Here is a 13,983-nt window from a genome sequence, read left to right on the forward strand (position 1 = left end):
TTAGCTTATTGGACTGATATTGCTACCGTCAAGCTTACATTCTGGTTCTGTATTGATGATTTTTGATAAAACACTTTCTTCAGAATCAGTATCACCATTATAACAAACTATGTCTGTATCAGTTTCTGTGTCCGCACTGTAGAATCCATTTTGATCTGATTCATTCATAAGATCACTTTCATTAGACATTTCTGAATTCTCATCACCGTTTTGATAAGGGACAAGTGTGTTATTCAATTCTTTACGAGGATTTTCTATGGATTCATGAGAGTTGATCCCATTTTCATAAAACACAGAAGAATCAGTTGAGTTCAAACTTGGTTTGTTGTTTTCAAATAATCCAACTTTTTGATTGCGCTTTGAAATAAGACAAACTGATTCTACCGATTGCTTAATGCAATAAGGCACTTGATTCTCCAGCACAACAGGGAGTGTATTGTCTATGGAAGATGAACCGTTTAAATCACTAGTGCAGGAATGTCCATTTTCACAAGAGGATTTAAATCCAGTAGAAAATTCTGTATTCTCATTGAGGCAAGACATGCCTAATTCAGAGTTTATTTTCGTTTCAAGCAGGATGTGTCCATTTTTCAATGATGCTTCTAGTTTGGTACTTTTGGAGTTAGAATTAGAATTTGAATTATCACTATGATATCCATTGTCAGCAATGTCTGCTGGATTTTGATCTACGTAACTTCCAGTTTCAGATTTACTGTCTTCCACTTTTCCGTCGAGTTTCGTATTGGATGATTGAAGTAATATTTGAACATGTTGGGTGCTGTTTTGATCTGGTTTAGTATGGAGACCTTGATTCTTCTCGGTACAATGGTTGTCTGACACTGGACTCATCGAGTTATCCGCTAGCTTTGGTGAAATGGATATTTCTGTTTGATCATCAGACACAGGTACTACTTCAGAACATGCAATATAACTTTCGTTGTCAGGTTTAGTATCGATTTGTACACAGCTGTTAGCAGACATTTCTTTATCTTTAATAATGTCCATTGTCGCGGCAGACTCTTTTATTGTCAGGCCATTCTGTACATTAGTTGATGAGTCCTCAGTAACCTCTTTCCGCTTCTCTTTGGGTGAGGGTTCATCATCTGCACTAGTGTCACCGGGCAGGATGTTAGTTGAATCGTTTGAATCCTGTTCAACATCGTCCTGAATGGAATCTTTTTCAATCTTGTCTTCTCCTTTGTGAGCCTCTTTGTGGTTGTTTTTGTCCATATCCGATTCATCCGAACTAGTTTTCTTCCTTTTTGTTATTGTCCATGAATGATTCTTACGCCTATTCTTTCTTTTCAATCCTTTCGGCCATCCACAGCGTCTTTTAGTCGGTTCTTCAGAAAGATCGTCAGCATCTCCTTCATCATCAACATCATCTTGTGTCGTTTCAGATTTAAATTCACTTTCAATCACTGTGGCCTCCTCAATTTCTTCACTGGCCAATTTTTGCTTTTTCACAGGACAAAAGTTATTATAGTGATTTGCTAAACTTTTAACATAAGTGAATTTCTTTTTGCAAAATTCACAGGCCTGTGTTTTTGAATTCACATTTGTATCATGATCTTCAATTGAAGCATCAAATAAGAGTTTGTCCTTTTCACTACATTTTCTGGCATGTCTTTCTAAGAGAAATAATGTACGGAATTTTGAAGAGCAACCACTGCATTGATGTGTTTCTACCACTTTAGTTGCTGTTCTCCTTCTGACATGATTCTTTGGAACATAAAGAAGTTCATAATTCTTGCGTTTCCTCTGCCTGGTTACCCTGCTGTCACTATTTGATAACAGGTCCATCTCATTTCGTCTAACCTCCCTCAATGATCGAGGGGACAGACCCTGTTGAGTTTTATTAACATTAATTGGGAGTTTATTGTTAGCTGGAAACACCGCAGTCTGCTTTTCACGAATAAGCTTTTTCAGTTTTTCCTTCTTGCGTCTCTTATCCAATTTCATCTTCATTTCTGATGCTGCGGATTTCTTTTTTGTAGTATCAATATTTTGAGTAGTTGCTTTCCTTTCTTTTGCTTCCTGTTTCCTTCTCTCTTTCACAGACATTTTTTCAACATAATAAAGTTTCTTAGGATCACAAGATATAATATGGACATGCAAACGGTTAATATTCTTGAAACCGCTCTTACAGTAGCTACATTTATAGGAGTCCAGTGTGTGGCAGTCTTCAGGAACAGGTGTAGATGATGCTACCATTCCTTCATTTCGTGGCCATGGATAAAACAGATTATCAATATCGTGTCCCTTTTCCATTTGAAGATGGCGACAGTTCATGGATGAATGTCTTGTCCACTGATGCCGCACTAAGGTCTCTTCAGAATCAAAATATTTATAGCATACAGAACATACATTAACTATGTCGCCCAGTTTGCCAAATTCAATATCACTGTAATACCCTTCCCAACTCTGTGTTTTCAATCTGTCACTGAAGTCTCTCTGATAACTTTGGGCGGGAGTGGTCCTACTGGCAGCTTGTATAGCACTTTCTATTGTCTCTTTATCTGACATTTTCACTAGGTTTAGATACTGAAGAGTAGGCACAAATGATTCATTCTCAATGTCTTTTACACTAGTTTTATTGAAGGCACTTTGATCTCCGTTGGACTTAACTGCAGAATGTTCATCTGTCACCATCCCTGATGATGATGGACAAGATTTTGAATCATCTGTGCAGGTATCCGAATATCTGTCCCTTCGAATACCATTAGATTCAGTCACATCACTGAAGAACTTGGTGTTCTGGCAGGTTGGAGAAAGAGATGGCATGCTTTTGGAGTCACTATCATTTGAAAATCTTCTTTGCTGATTTTGTCCCAATGGACTTGTCATACAAGGTAAGATAGGAGCGGCTTCAGCTGATGATATGTCTAATTTTAATGGTGTAAAGTTCACCTTATTATGCAGAGAATCCATAATACTGTTATTTAAGCTGAGATCCTCAGCTATTATTGGTTGTGGTTTGTAGTTATTGTAACCAATCACACTCTCATATGGTTCATAATGAAATGGAAAGTTATAACATGACCAATTGAAAACTTCTGGTTTATACTGAGCCACTGTATGAATAGATCTGTAGCCCTTGATTTGGATGTGTTTGCGATAGTTTTTCAAGGCCTCAGATTTGCCATCAATATGAGTTGACCAATTGTTGGACACATTTTCTGGAACTGTCTCATAGTATGGGTCAGGTGTAACTGGTGGTGACAAAATTGGCATATTTCCTAAAGGATTCTTCTCTTCAGATACTTTCTGCTTCATGTGGAGTAACATTGATGGAGCTGAGAAGATGTTATATCTGTGATTGGTGCGTCGGTGTTGAACTAAGGCATAATAACTGATGAAACGCTTTTTACAAGTATAGCAGCAATAACGCAATTTAGATTTGTACCCATTAGGTGCAGGGCTGTTATCCAATGTTGCACCAGCATTTTTCTTTTTAGATACTGCAACTGGAGAACTCAATACTTTGAAATTATTATGAGAAGCTGGGGGTGACAAGATCTTAGTGGCACTTTTTGGTATTATTGATACAGGTTTAGGTAGTTCAGACAGAGCTTCTTTACTTCGAAAATCTAAGTCAGATACAACTTTTATTTTGTCTTTATGTCTCTGCCCACTTTTCTTTTTTGATTTTCCAGACTCGTCAGTGTTTTCTGTTGTTTTACTATTGATTAACCAGACGTCTTTGTGTGTTTCTGTTAAATGTTGTCTCATGGCACCCACATTTGGAAACTTGAGGTCACAATGTCTACACCTGACATTTTGACTAAAATGGTATCTGATATGTAGCTTCATTTTGGTTTCACTCATGAACTGTTTACCACAGATATAACATGGGCACGTCTTATTTTCTGAAAAAAGAAATAAGTGTGAACGTAATTCTTTGACATTTGGTCATCATATACACTTCTTCAGTATGTGTATTTGGTAAATGGATAAACTTTCACTCATTGTCCTTGCATAATCATCATGGTTGTTAATCATATACACACTTAGTGCCAGGATTCCATCAACTATTACTCACTTGCTTGTTTAACAGAAAGTGCTTAAGCACTGAACCAGAGGTGGATTTGAGAAAGTTGCTTTCAAATTTACCAAGACGTTTCTGAAAGTCAGATAGGACAATAATCAAGGCCCTGCGTGCAAAAGCTTTTGCACATAACAGACACCTTGGCATAAAAAGAAAAATGGAAATGAACTTACCTGTGTGTTCTTTGAGATGCTTATCTAAATTTGCTTTACGGGAAAACTTCACCTTACATCTGGTACAGGAAAATTTCTTGAATTCAGTTTTCACATACTTGCTACCTCGTGCCTTTCTTTTGATGGGGCTTCTTGAAGATGATCTTCGAGGTGATTTATTGCCAAAACGTCTTTTAGGGGAAAATGGTGATGAAAAGTTGGGCCTTCTGCCAGGTGATTTAAGTGGACTCTTCTTTGGTGTTCCAAAATTTTGTTTCTTTTCACCAATATCTTCCCTCTTCTGAGGAGACCTTGAGTTACTTCCACTTCTGCTACGTAAGCTTGATTTTATTGACGGTTCTATTGCTGGTGATTTGAATTTGGTTTTTGATGGAGTATTCTTTTGAGATGTTGACTTGGCAAGAGTTTCCCTTCGCCCTGGTGATTTTAAGGAATGTAGTCTCTTCATAGGAGAATTGGTTGACTGTGATTCTTTGTTATTAATAGATCCTGACTTGCTCTTTGATGGTGACCTTTTAACTTGCTTAATAGAATTGGGATAGGACTTTTTGGTAGGAGTTGCAGCAACTGTTAATTTTCCTTTCCCATTCACAACCTCCTTACTATCTGTGTTTGGAGATTTCACTTTGGACAATCTAGATGGACTTACTGGGCTTGTCTCATTTTCTTGTGGTAAATTTTTAGATTCGAGAGCTGAAAATCTTTTTGATGGCGAGGTCTTCATTGATGACTTTTCAAATGTCTTTTTAGGAGACTTGAGATGCTTGGTACCTTCTGGAATTTCTGATATGTACAAGGAATCAAATGATTCTTTTAATGAGTATGGTAATGTCAGTGATTTCTTCTGTTTGGAATTATATTTCTTGTCAGTAGATTGGCATCGAGGAGTCTTGGTACCAATCTTGGAATCGTGGCATTTGAAATGAGCTACTAAATCCTTACTATCATCAAACACAAAGAAACAGTCATTGCATTTATATAGACCAGGAAAACTGGAATCGATTTCCTGGGTTTTTGAATCTTTTTTATTGAGTTTAGAGTCACTCTCAATGAGCTTTTCATCTTGCATTGGACTAGAGGTGTGAGATCGGATCAAACCATTAAATAAACAACTACCTGAGGCTTGGAGATTTTGAGCATTTTCAATTTGCATTAGTTGATTATCGAGATCAATGCAACAATTTGTTACATCTGTTTCACATAAATACATACAGTTGATATGGCTGCGTAAAAAATGGCGCTTCAAACTAAAAGGTCTTTTATAAACCACACTACACAACTCACATTTATACATCTTTTTTCCATCTTGGACAAAATGGTGTTTTTTCTGAGTATGAAACCTGAATATTCTTTTATCATCTTTTGATAAGAGTTGCTTAGCAACTTCTTCTGTTGTTTCTCCATTCATACTGTTACTATTCACATTGTTCAAGACTGTTTCATTTTCCACATTTTTCTTAGTTTTGTCGCGAGGCTTTTTGCTGATTTTGAAATTCATTCTTGTTTGAACAAACTTTTGCTTTTTACTATTTGATGTACTTGCATCCATATTGGAAGGAGATTTTCTTTTGGCTGGTGATGTAGAGGCAATTTTGGTTTTGGATGGAGAGGTCTGGGTACTGATAGCTTTCATGGGTGATTTCTTGGGAGATTTTTTTGGTGATGGCATTTTTTTAGTATGTTTCTTCTTTTCCTCTTCCACTGAAAAAATATTCAAATAGTTCTTATTATGATATCCCTATAGAGTAAACTGTTATAGAGGCATGATAAATTACTGAACACATTATATACATTATCCCACTACAAATTTAGTTGGAGAAATCAAAATAAAAAGAAATGTAGCTTTATGTCCAGCCTTTTGGTATTCAATTGATGCAGCAATATATTTCAAGGACAGCAGCACCAGCCTTCTCTTGATCAATTTTCAATTGTATAAAGAATCGTAAACATACACAGCCTGTAGAGAATGGGTTCTATTTTCATGTAAATCTCTGCAAACTGCAACACTGATAAAGGGAGAATGGGTAGTAATATCATACAAGCCCATGAACAAGTGATGACAATCTATTTTTGGTATGGTATCTTTAACTACTCTATATATAAAGTTACTTACTTGGAAGAATCAAAGAATCATCATTTTTATCAATTAAATTAAACCAGGTTAATAATTCTTCACCTATTTCTATATCCTACAATAAGCAGTTTTTTTATGAGAAATATCATCACCAGAGTAGATATGATAGCCTTAGAATGAAAAATCTATTAACCATAAAAATGTGAGGACAGTACATGTAATGTCTTTATCATCCACATTTGGTCTCCATTATATATACCCACACAGCAGTTAACTTTGACATGGCCATCCCCAAGAAACAATTCATTGTAAAATACAGAATGTATAGTCTAGTGTGAAAGTGTTGGGTCAATTTTACAAATTCTAAAAGATCCTGTTTGCCAGCTAGTCTTTGGCCAAAGCTCTTGGTAATGACCTTTACTATATTAACTTTCACTTATCTTTCCAGGGCAGGGATGTTGATTTGGCTCTATATGCCAGACATGACCGACTGACGAAAAAATAATAAACAACCCTGATCCAGGGTTATCTGATTTTTATCTAAACTGCTGGCCTTGCCTTAAATAGCATGTTTATGTATAAGGTGAGCTCAAGTAACTTGCAAAAAATTTTCATTTTAACCTCATTCAATTATGCTTTAACTTACCTTTATTGCTTTGTAATAAATTTCATTATCAATTTGTACTGAAACTATATTCTGTTCTTCAAAATATCTGGCACAATTAACATATTTCATCCAGTTACCAATATTCTTCTTATCAGCATTTATAATATATAATAATTTATCACTCTCTAAATCCCATACCTACAATATATAAACCACATGTCAGGTGATAATAGGCTAGCTCAATCAGGTGAAACAGAAAGTCCCAAATTATGTGATAGTAAAATAGTTGGTAGTGAGTCTGATAGTCTTCTGCTAGGCCATTACGTATGGTGGGTTAGAATCTTATAGGTAAGAAAAATTCTGATGCTACAGCCAGTGTTTATGATGGTCAGTCTGGTGTCGGCTTTCAAACTCTTTCACCACAGTCAAATAACTTGGTAATTAATGAGCACGGGCAGATATGAAATATACAAAGCAAGAAATCTAATTGGTTATCTTAAAACTCCATCAAATAGAGACAAATTGGTTTAATTGAATGTTATGTGACATACCTCCCAAGCATATCTATAATCAAGTAGTCCCTGCTTGTCATGAAGAACAATTTCACCACAATATGGTCCAAACAATGTTCCTTCTTTTATTTTCTTTATACACCAAATTCCTAAAACAATAAAGTATGACATACATTTAAAGGGACATTCTGCTTTTTTTACAAGGTCAAAAATTTTTGTGCTCAAATTCCCTCAAAATATACACCAAAATCTGGAGAAATGTGTCCTTTAATACATCTGAAAGATTCAAGTAAAAAAATTCCAGCCGTTAATTTCAACACAAACTAGACATTTGACCCTTAACTATTATCTATTGACTGTGCAGCTTTTACTGAGCAGTTTGGTTGATAAGTTCATTAACAAACACTGTTGCAATTTTGGTACAAGAGTTATAATTTACCTTGTTTTCCTATCTCAACTTCAGATGGTCGAAATTCTACCTCATTTGGTTTTTCTAAATTTTGCACTTCTTCCATATTGAGATGACAATTAGAAAAACTTCCACTCTGTCATGAACATTTTACTGAAAAATTGTAATAAGATAAAATGGGGTGAACAAACTATTAATTGAAATTATAAAGTCTTTTAACAATCATCCCGATAAAATGGTGTCCATGTACAGATTTTACTGAAAATCACTCAGTAATTAGTATGCTCTGTAAAAACAGAAATATGCTTCATAATAAAAAAACTTGAAGTCCATCAAGTACTACCAAGCAAGAAGACATAACTGATGATGTTTGCTCCAAAGAACAAGATCAATAACTCAATTATTTTTCTTATTTTAATGGTTTTCAATAAGGTGAGATAATGAACAATATCACTAAGTTTTGTCAAATTCATCAAGAATTGAGTGATTAAAAGATTTAACATTTATCATTTTAAACTGTTTAACTATTTCTTCATAAATTAATTTCAAAGAACTAGGACATAACTCACATTAAATATTTTGCCCTCAACAGTTTTTATGAACTTAAAATTGAATGTGCTTCCTAGAACTAGGGTAATAACTCATTCTGAATATTTTTTATGTTTTTGATTTCAATAAGGTACATCCTGTCTTGTCAATGTCATCTTGTGTGATCATATGACATAAATTTTTTCCTCAAGTGTTTACACACATTTTTGGATTGACAGACTGACATTGGTGATGCCAAAATATGCTTCACATTCATTTGGGTGTATTATCATTTTGGGCTCTGCAATAGCCTAATATATATAGGCTAATATGGGCTTTTTCATACATCAATTCAATATAATAAGTTTTTGTTTTTGGTAGCTTTAGAATAGACTTTCAAAATTACTTTGAAATCCCTCACTTTTCACCATAAGTTTTTACCAAATCTGTGATGGAATCATAAAAATTTATTTAAATTTAGGATATTTTTATAATTTTCTTTGATAGATTAATTAACAAAGGTGTGTAAGTTATTATATCATATGTAATCAAATAATCAATATTTATTACTTCATAGAGAAAAGAATTACTTAATAGAGAATGAAAAAACATAACAAAAATTCGGGCCATATATCCAATGGCAATGAGTTAAATACAGGTATTGGATAATAATTTAAATTTTTCAAAAACCTTTTTCCACGTTTTTGTGGTTTTTTTGTAAAACAATACACTCACTTGTTAGCCTACATTTTATTTTTTTTAATTCAGCAAAACAGCTTTATATTATTAATTATCCAACCTATTCTTCATATAAAAAATTAATTTGTCACAAAGTAACTATTTGCCTAGTAAAAGTATTAACCTTAATGTACCAGTTAACAAAACATAAATAACTTTAAAAATACACCCACATACTATAGCCTACATTATTTGTCTATGCAATTAGAGATAGTTTCTAAACAAACACATCTGAAGACAAATTCGGTCAAATTTACACTCCAGTCTAAACTGATTGCAAGCTTGCTCTTAAAGATACCGTGCAGAGCACACTTAATCTCTCAACCATTCCCATCCGCCATTTTGGCAATACTTGATATGGAAACAATCATATAGACGTTATCCAGTCGCTTCGTGTCAATAGGCATTAATAAACTCAAAGTAGAGACTGGATAACAGAGAACCGAGAAGAAAGAAAGTCAAACACGACCTTTTTATTACTTTCAGTTATAATTCATTAATCCTTGTAAATGCTTCCCCAGGAAAAAAAAAAAAATCCAAGATCTACTTCCATCCAAAAAAACCCATTTCGACGATTCTATTTCCTCTATAGATCTATTTTCGATTTTATTTTAAAGCTCCGCGCGCGTCCAAATATTTACTTTAAAAAATTTCACAAAAATAGCCCTTGACAGATAATTTGATTAATGGAACTGGAAACGGTCATAATAAACTTTGTATAAATAAATACAATAGAGTCCTACTTTTCTATATTTTATTGGTCTCAAATGACAAAATTAACCCAAACAAGCTAAAAAAACAAAAAAAACATGACTATTTGCATAATTAGCTTATTGGTCATAAGCATAGTGAAGGTATTTTGTTTAAACATGATTACAGTCACGTTCCTCTATATGTCAATAGATATCTATATATAATTCTAATAGAACCTACATAAGGTATTCTCTGTATTGAGCAACGCTGAACTGAAAAGTTGTTTGATGGATCTCGGAGAATTTTCTCCCAGATCGACCCACTGTACATGTAACTGTTCCTTCACATGAATGCAACGAGGAAAAGTTTGACTATGGCATAAGAACACCAGGTTTATTGTTCCATGCGAATGACGAAACTTTTCCATAGATCTTATAATCTTGCAGTCCGAGAAAGTTATATCTTCTGTCTGAGAAAGTTATATCTTGCACTCCTTGAAAGTTATATATTGCATTCCGAGAAAGTTTTATATCTTGCGGACCGGTTTTTCGCTCCATCTAGGGATTTTTTGGCTGACTGCGGTCGCTTCGAATTGTTCGACCTTTCGCCTTGTGAAATAAAAACTTTTAAAAAGTTCATTTGCATGGCCATTTTCATTACTTCACATGTTCGCCTTTTGATTCCCTTTAAAAATGATATTTTTAGATGATTAAAAGATATGGTTATAAGGTTATCGTCGAAGTAGAGGCCTGGTTCCGAAACAGGAATCCTATGTACATCATGGGGGGTTACGGTGAGCACTTCAAGGGGTACTGAGATGGCTTATCGAAATTTTGTTTTGTATTGCTGAGCAATTCAATTTATGGATATTAATCGTTGAATTATTGACTACTTGCCGCGTCAGAACGTCGCAAGAGGGTACGGGATTGGGATACAGGAAAATGGAGCTTAAAAACTGTCAGAAACCAGAACGATTTGGATTACGTATTAAAGGAACAGATATAGCATTTTGAGGGGTTTGTTTTAGTCTTCAATATATGTAAATAGTGTTTAGAAGTAGGCTACTAGACATGTACATGCATAATTCCTTTAAAAATACTTCAAATTAGGAATTTTACTCACTATTTCAATATATGTCTTTTTTATATATCACAGAGTATCTCATGATGACGAGTCGTCATTTTAACACTGAAACGCGGATATTTCTAGATAGACATGGAATTGATGGCTCAAATTTCGACGGTGAGCTGTGGACACTATTACTGTTTGGCTTAGCTAAATAATTCCCGTTTCTGAGACTAAAGTATGATTGGTCAAAATGAAGCACTTTTAATTTTTAGAATGATTACTGTGACCAGATAGACGGCAAAGGTAGACCGTAACCCAACGACTTGCCATTAGGCCTATGCAGTGACTGTGCTTAGCACGACAGTTTTCTTTAGTCGATATATGCCTATAGGCCTACACCAAGCATATTAAGATTCGTATTCAATTTTAGACTAAATGCAAGTACATTTTTTTTGTTTGATGTGCCACATGAATCAACAAACTTATATATGCTCAGTAGACCTACGGGTAGATAAGTAAGCTATGCATAATAAAAAATCAATGCATTGCACAATAATTCCCATAAAAGCTATTATGGGAGTCGTGAAACCGGAAATAAGTCAATATTTCCTGAAAAAATCAACAGGGCAAAAAAAAAAAACGTTTAAAAAAATTAATTATTTTGTGTCTTAAAATTATTGTGATTGAAACTGAACGTGAAAATGCTTCTATATGAAAAAGATAGTGCAAAATATATTTTTACTTATTTGCTCATAATTATAAAAAATATATGTAGTCTGTTGACATCTTTTAAAAATATACGCCTGACTATTCGTAGGATGGAAATTAACACATATTTCCACGCAATGTAAATTATTGAAATCTAACCCTTATCTTCTTTGTTTCATACAACTTGGTTATAATAGGGATATTGAAGGAAAGGATCTATTTATAGTAACGACCTAACCATTGAACTCTACTTCAATCAAATATGGCGAATTCTCAGCACAAAATATAAAACTTATTTGATTATATCTTAATAATTATACCTACTCTTCCACTATATTTTTACATAAATATCACCTCCATAAGCATGGCCAACTTTTGAGACTATTTTCTACCGGAAATTCTTTCTAAATCTCGAGCTACGTGTCTGTTGAGTATCGTCTCTTAATGTACGTTTATACCAGTCATCTCCTATACTATTGGCTTATGATATATAAAAAAAAAAGTAGCTCACTAAGAGACTATATGCTTCTAGAAAAGGGAAACGCGTTAACAAATTTAATACCTACATTTCCAATCTTCGATATCTTGTCTTCGACCAAATCAGTTGATATCTAAAATATCAAAACAACAAACACAATTGACTGCAGACCTAGACTAATGAACCACCCGTACTATAGTGAACTTGAGCAGTGAGCAGTTCTAATACCATCTGTTCACATGGCTGTATATTATATCTGGCGACAAGCGAGCTTAGGCATGTACATTTTTCGTTTGAATTGCATATACCCAGGGTGAATTATTACTGATTATGCATAATATTTCACGTTTGCAATTCACGTGTTATAGCTACATGATATAGGCAAATGGAGGCTCTAAAGAAATTGAATGCGGTATCTGTAAATTTTTAATCAAGGATGCATTTCAAAATAAAATATACACAATAATTTCATGATATTACATGTCTTCCGTTTAATTGCGATTGCTGATTATATTTCGTATCCACAAGATTATTATTTTCGTCTTAAAGGAACAGAGATGCTCCATTTTTTTTATTGACCAATCATACTTTAGTCTCAGAAACGGGAATTCTTTTTTTTCTTAGCCAATCAGTAATAATAATTACCTCTCCCTTTAACAGTGGAGCATCCTGCAATAATATGACCTAAAACACGCCCTTAAAGTGATATTACGTCTCAGAATGACATAGCTTAGCGAATAAGAGCCAGTAGATTTACCTGGTGTCATAAATAACATAACAGGATCCTTATATAATCCAATAAATCCCAAAAATTTAGTAAGTATCCATAAATATGCAATTAACTATTGAAAAAAGCTTAATATTAAGATTAAGCGTTTTTCAATAATTACTTATTTTTGTGAATTTTCAAATTTTTCAGATTTTACGGGGATTCTGTTGTAGCTTTATGACACCAGGTAAGCTAACTGATGAATATAGACTAATATTGACCTTTTCGAGAACTCAAATTTTATTTTCATTCTAAGACGTATAGTACCACTTTAACGGAATGGACTTTTTTGGCACATAATTTTTTAAAATTGTGATCAAAAAATAGTTACCTCATAGTATACGTACGATTAAGTAAGAATCAAAACTTGTCCATTTGGCTTATTTCATATGTTCTAGTTACCAGATCTTTATTAAAAAATGCAAAAATCACACGAAGCATATCTTGAGCAAGAAAAGATGTAAAACTGTTCTTATCGATGAAAGGTTGCTTATTCAAAAGAATAAAACGTTATTCAAAAGTTCTGAAATTATCGTTGTAAGGATAAATCAAATGATAACTGAAATAAACAAATATTATTCAGTCCTATATTGTATATTTTGGTTTTTATTGTATGTGATTAGTATTGCTCAATATTTAAATCCGACCTGGTACGCAAACCACCATCATCCCCGGCGTAGCATTTCATTATTATTATTTGTGGACGGGTGTATGATTTACTCTTGCGGTGATAACTGAAGATGAGTTATTTCTGAGTCAGCTGGGAAAATAAAATCAAGACGACTATGCTTCATTAAAATTATACATGTACTACCTTTCAGGATGACCGAAAAAAATTGAAATATTTAAACCTGGTCAAAATGAGCCTTTTTCCGTCAGTGGTGCCATTACTATACGAAATAATCCCAACATGATCCAATAAATCCATAAAACTGAGTATAATTCATCAAACTGAGTAATTCGGAAGCCTGCTTCAATAATTATTTATTGATAGCTGAATGATGATATATCATCTTATAATATAGAGTTTCTAATATTTAGTCATGGCACCTGGTAAGTCCAACTGATGAATATATACACTTGTTGACCAAGTTTGAGCCATTAAATTTTATATCAATTGTAAACGGTAGTATTCCTTTAATAAGCACCAACAGTTACCTTTCTTATTGACTATTATT

The 13,983-nt window shown here is 33.8% G+C and overlaps 1 protein-coding gene across 1 annotated transcript; it reads right to left on the bottom strand.

Moving 5' to 3' along the window:
- On the bottom strand, positions 1–7,929 carry LOTGIDRAFT_153726 (hypothetical protein; the record flags this gene model as incomplete). Its single annotated transcript, XM_009059744.1, has 6 exons — positions 1–3,869; positions 4,222–5,922; positions 6,335–6,410; positions 6,942–7,100; positions 7,454–7,563; positions 7,854–7,929. 6 exons carry the CDS (start codon positions 7,927–7,929, stop codon positions 1–3), a joined length of 5,991 nt encoding a protein of 1,996 aa, XP_009057992.1.
- Positions 7,930–13,983: the final 6,054 nt, after the last annotated feature.

Source organism: Lottia gigantea (assembly GCF_000327385.1).
Source record: "Lottia gigantea unplaced genomic scaffold LOTGIsca_4, whole genome shotgun sequence".
Lineage (NCBI taxonomy): Eukaryota > Metazoa > Mollusca > Gastropoda > Lottiidae > Lottia > Lottia gigantea.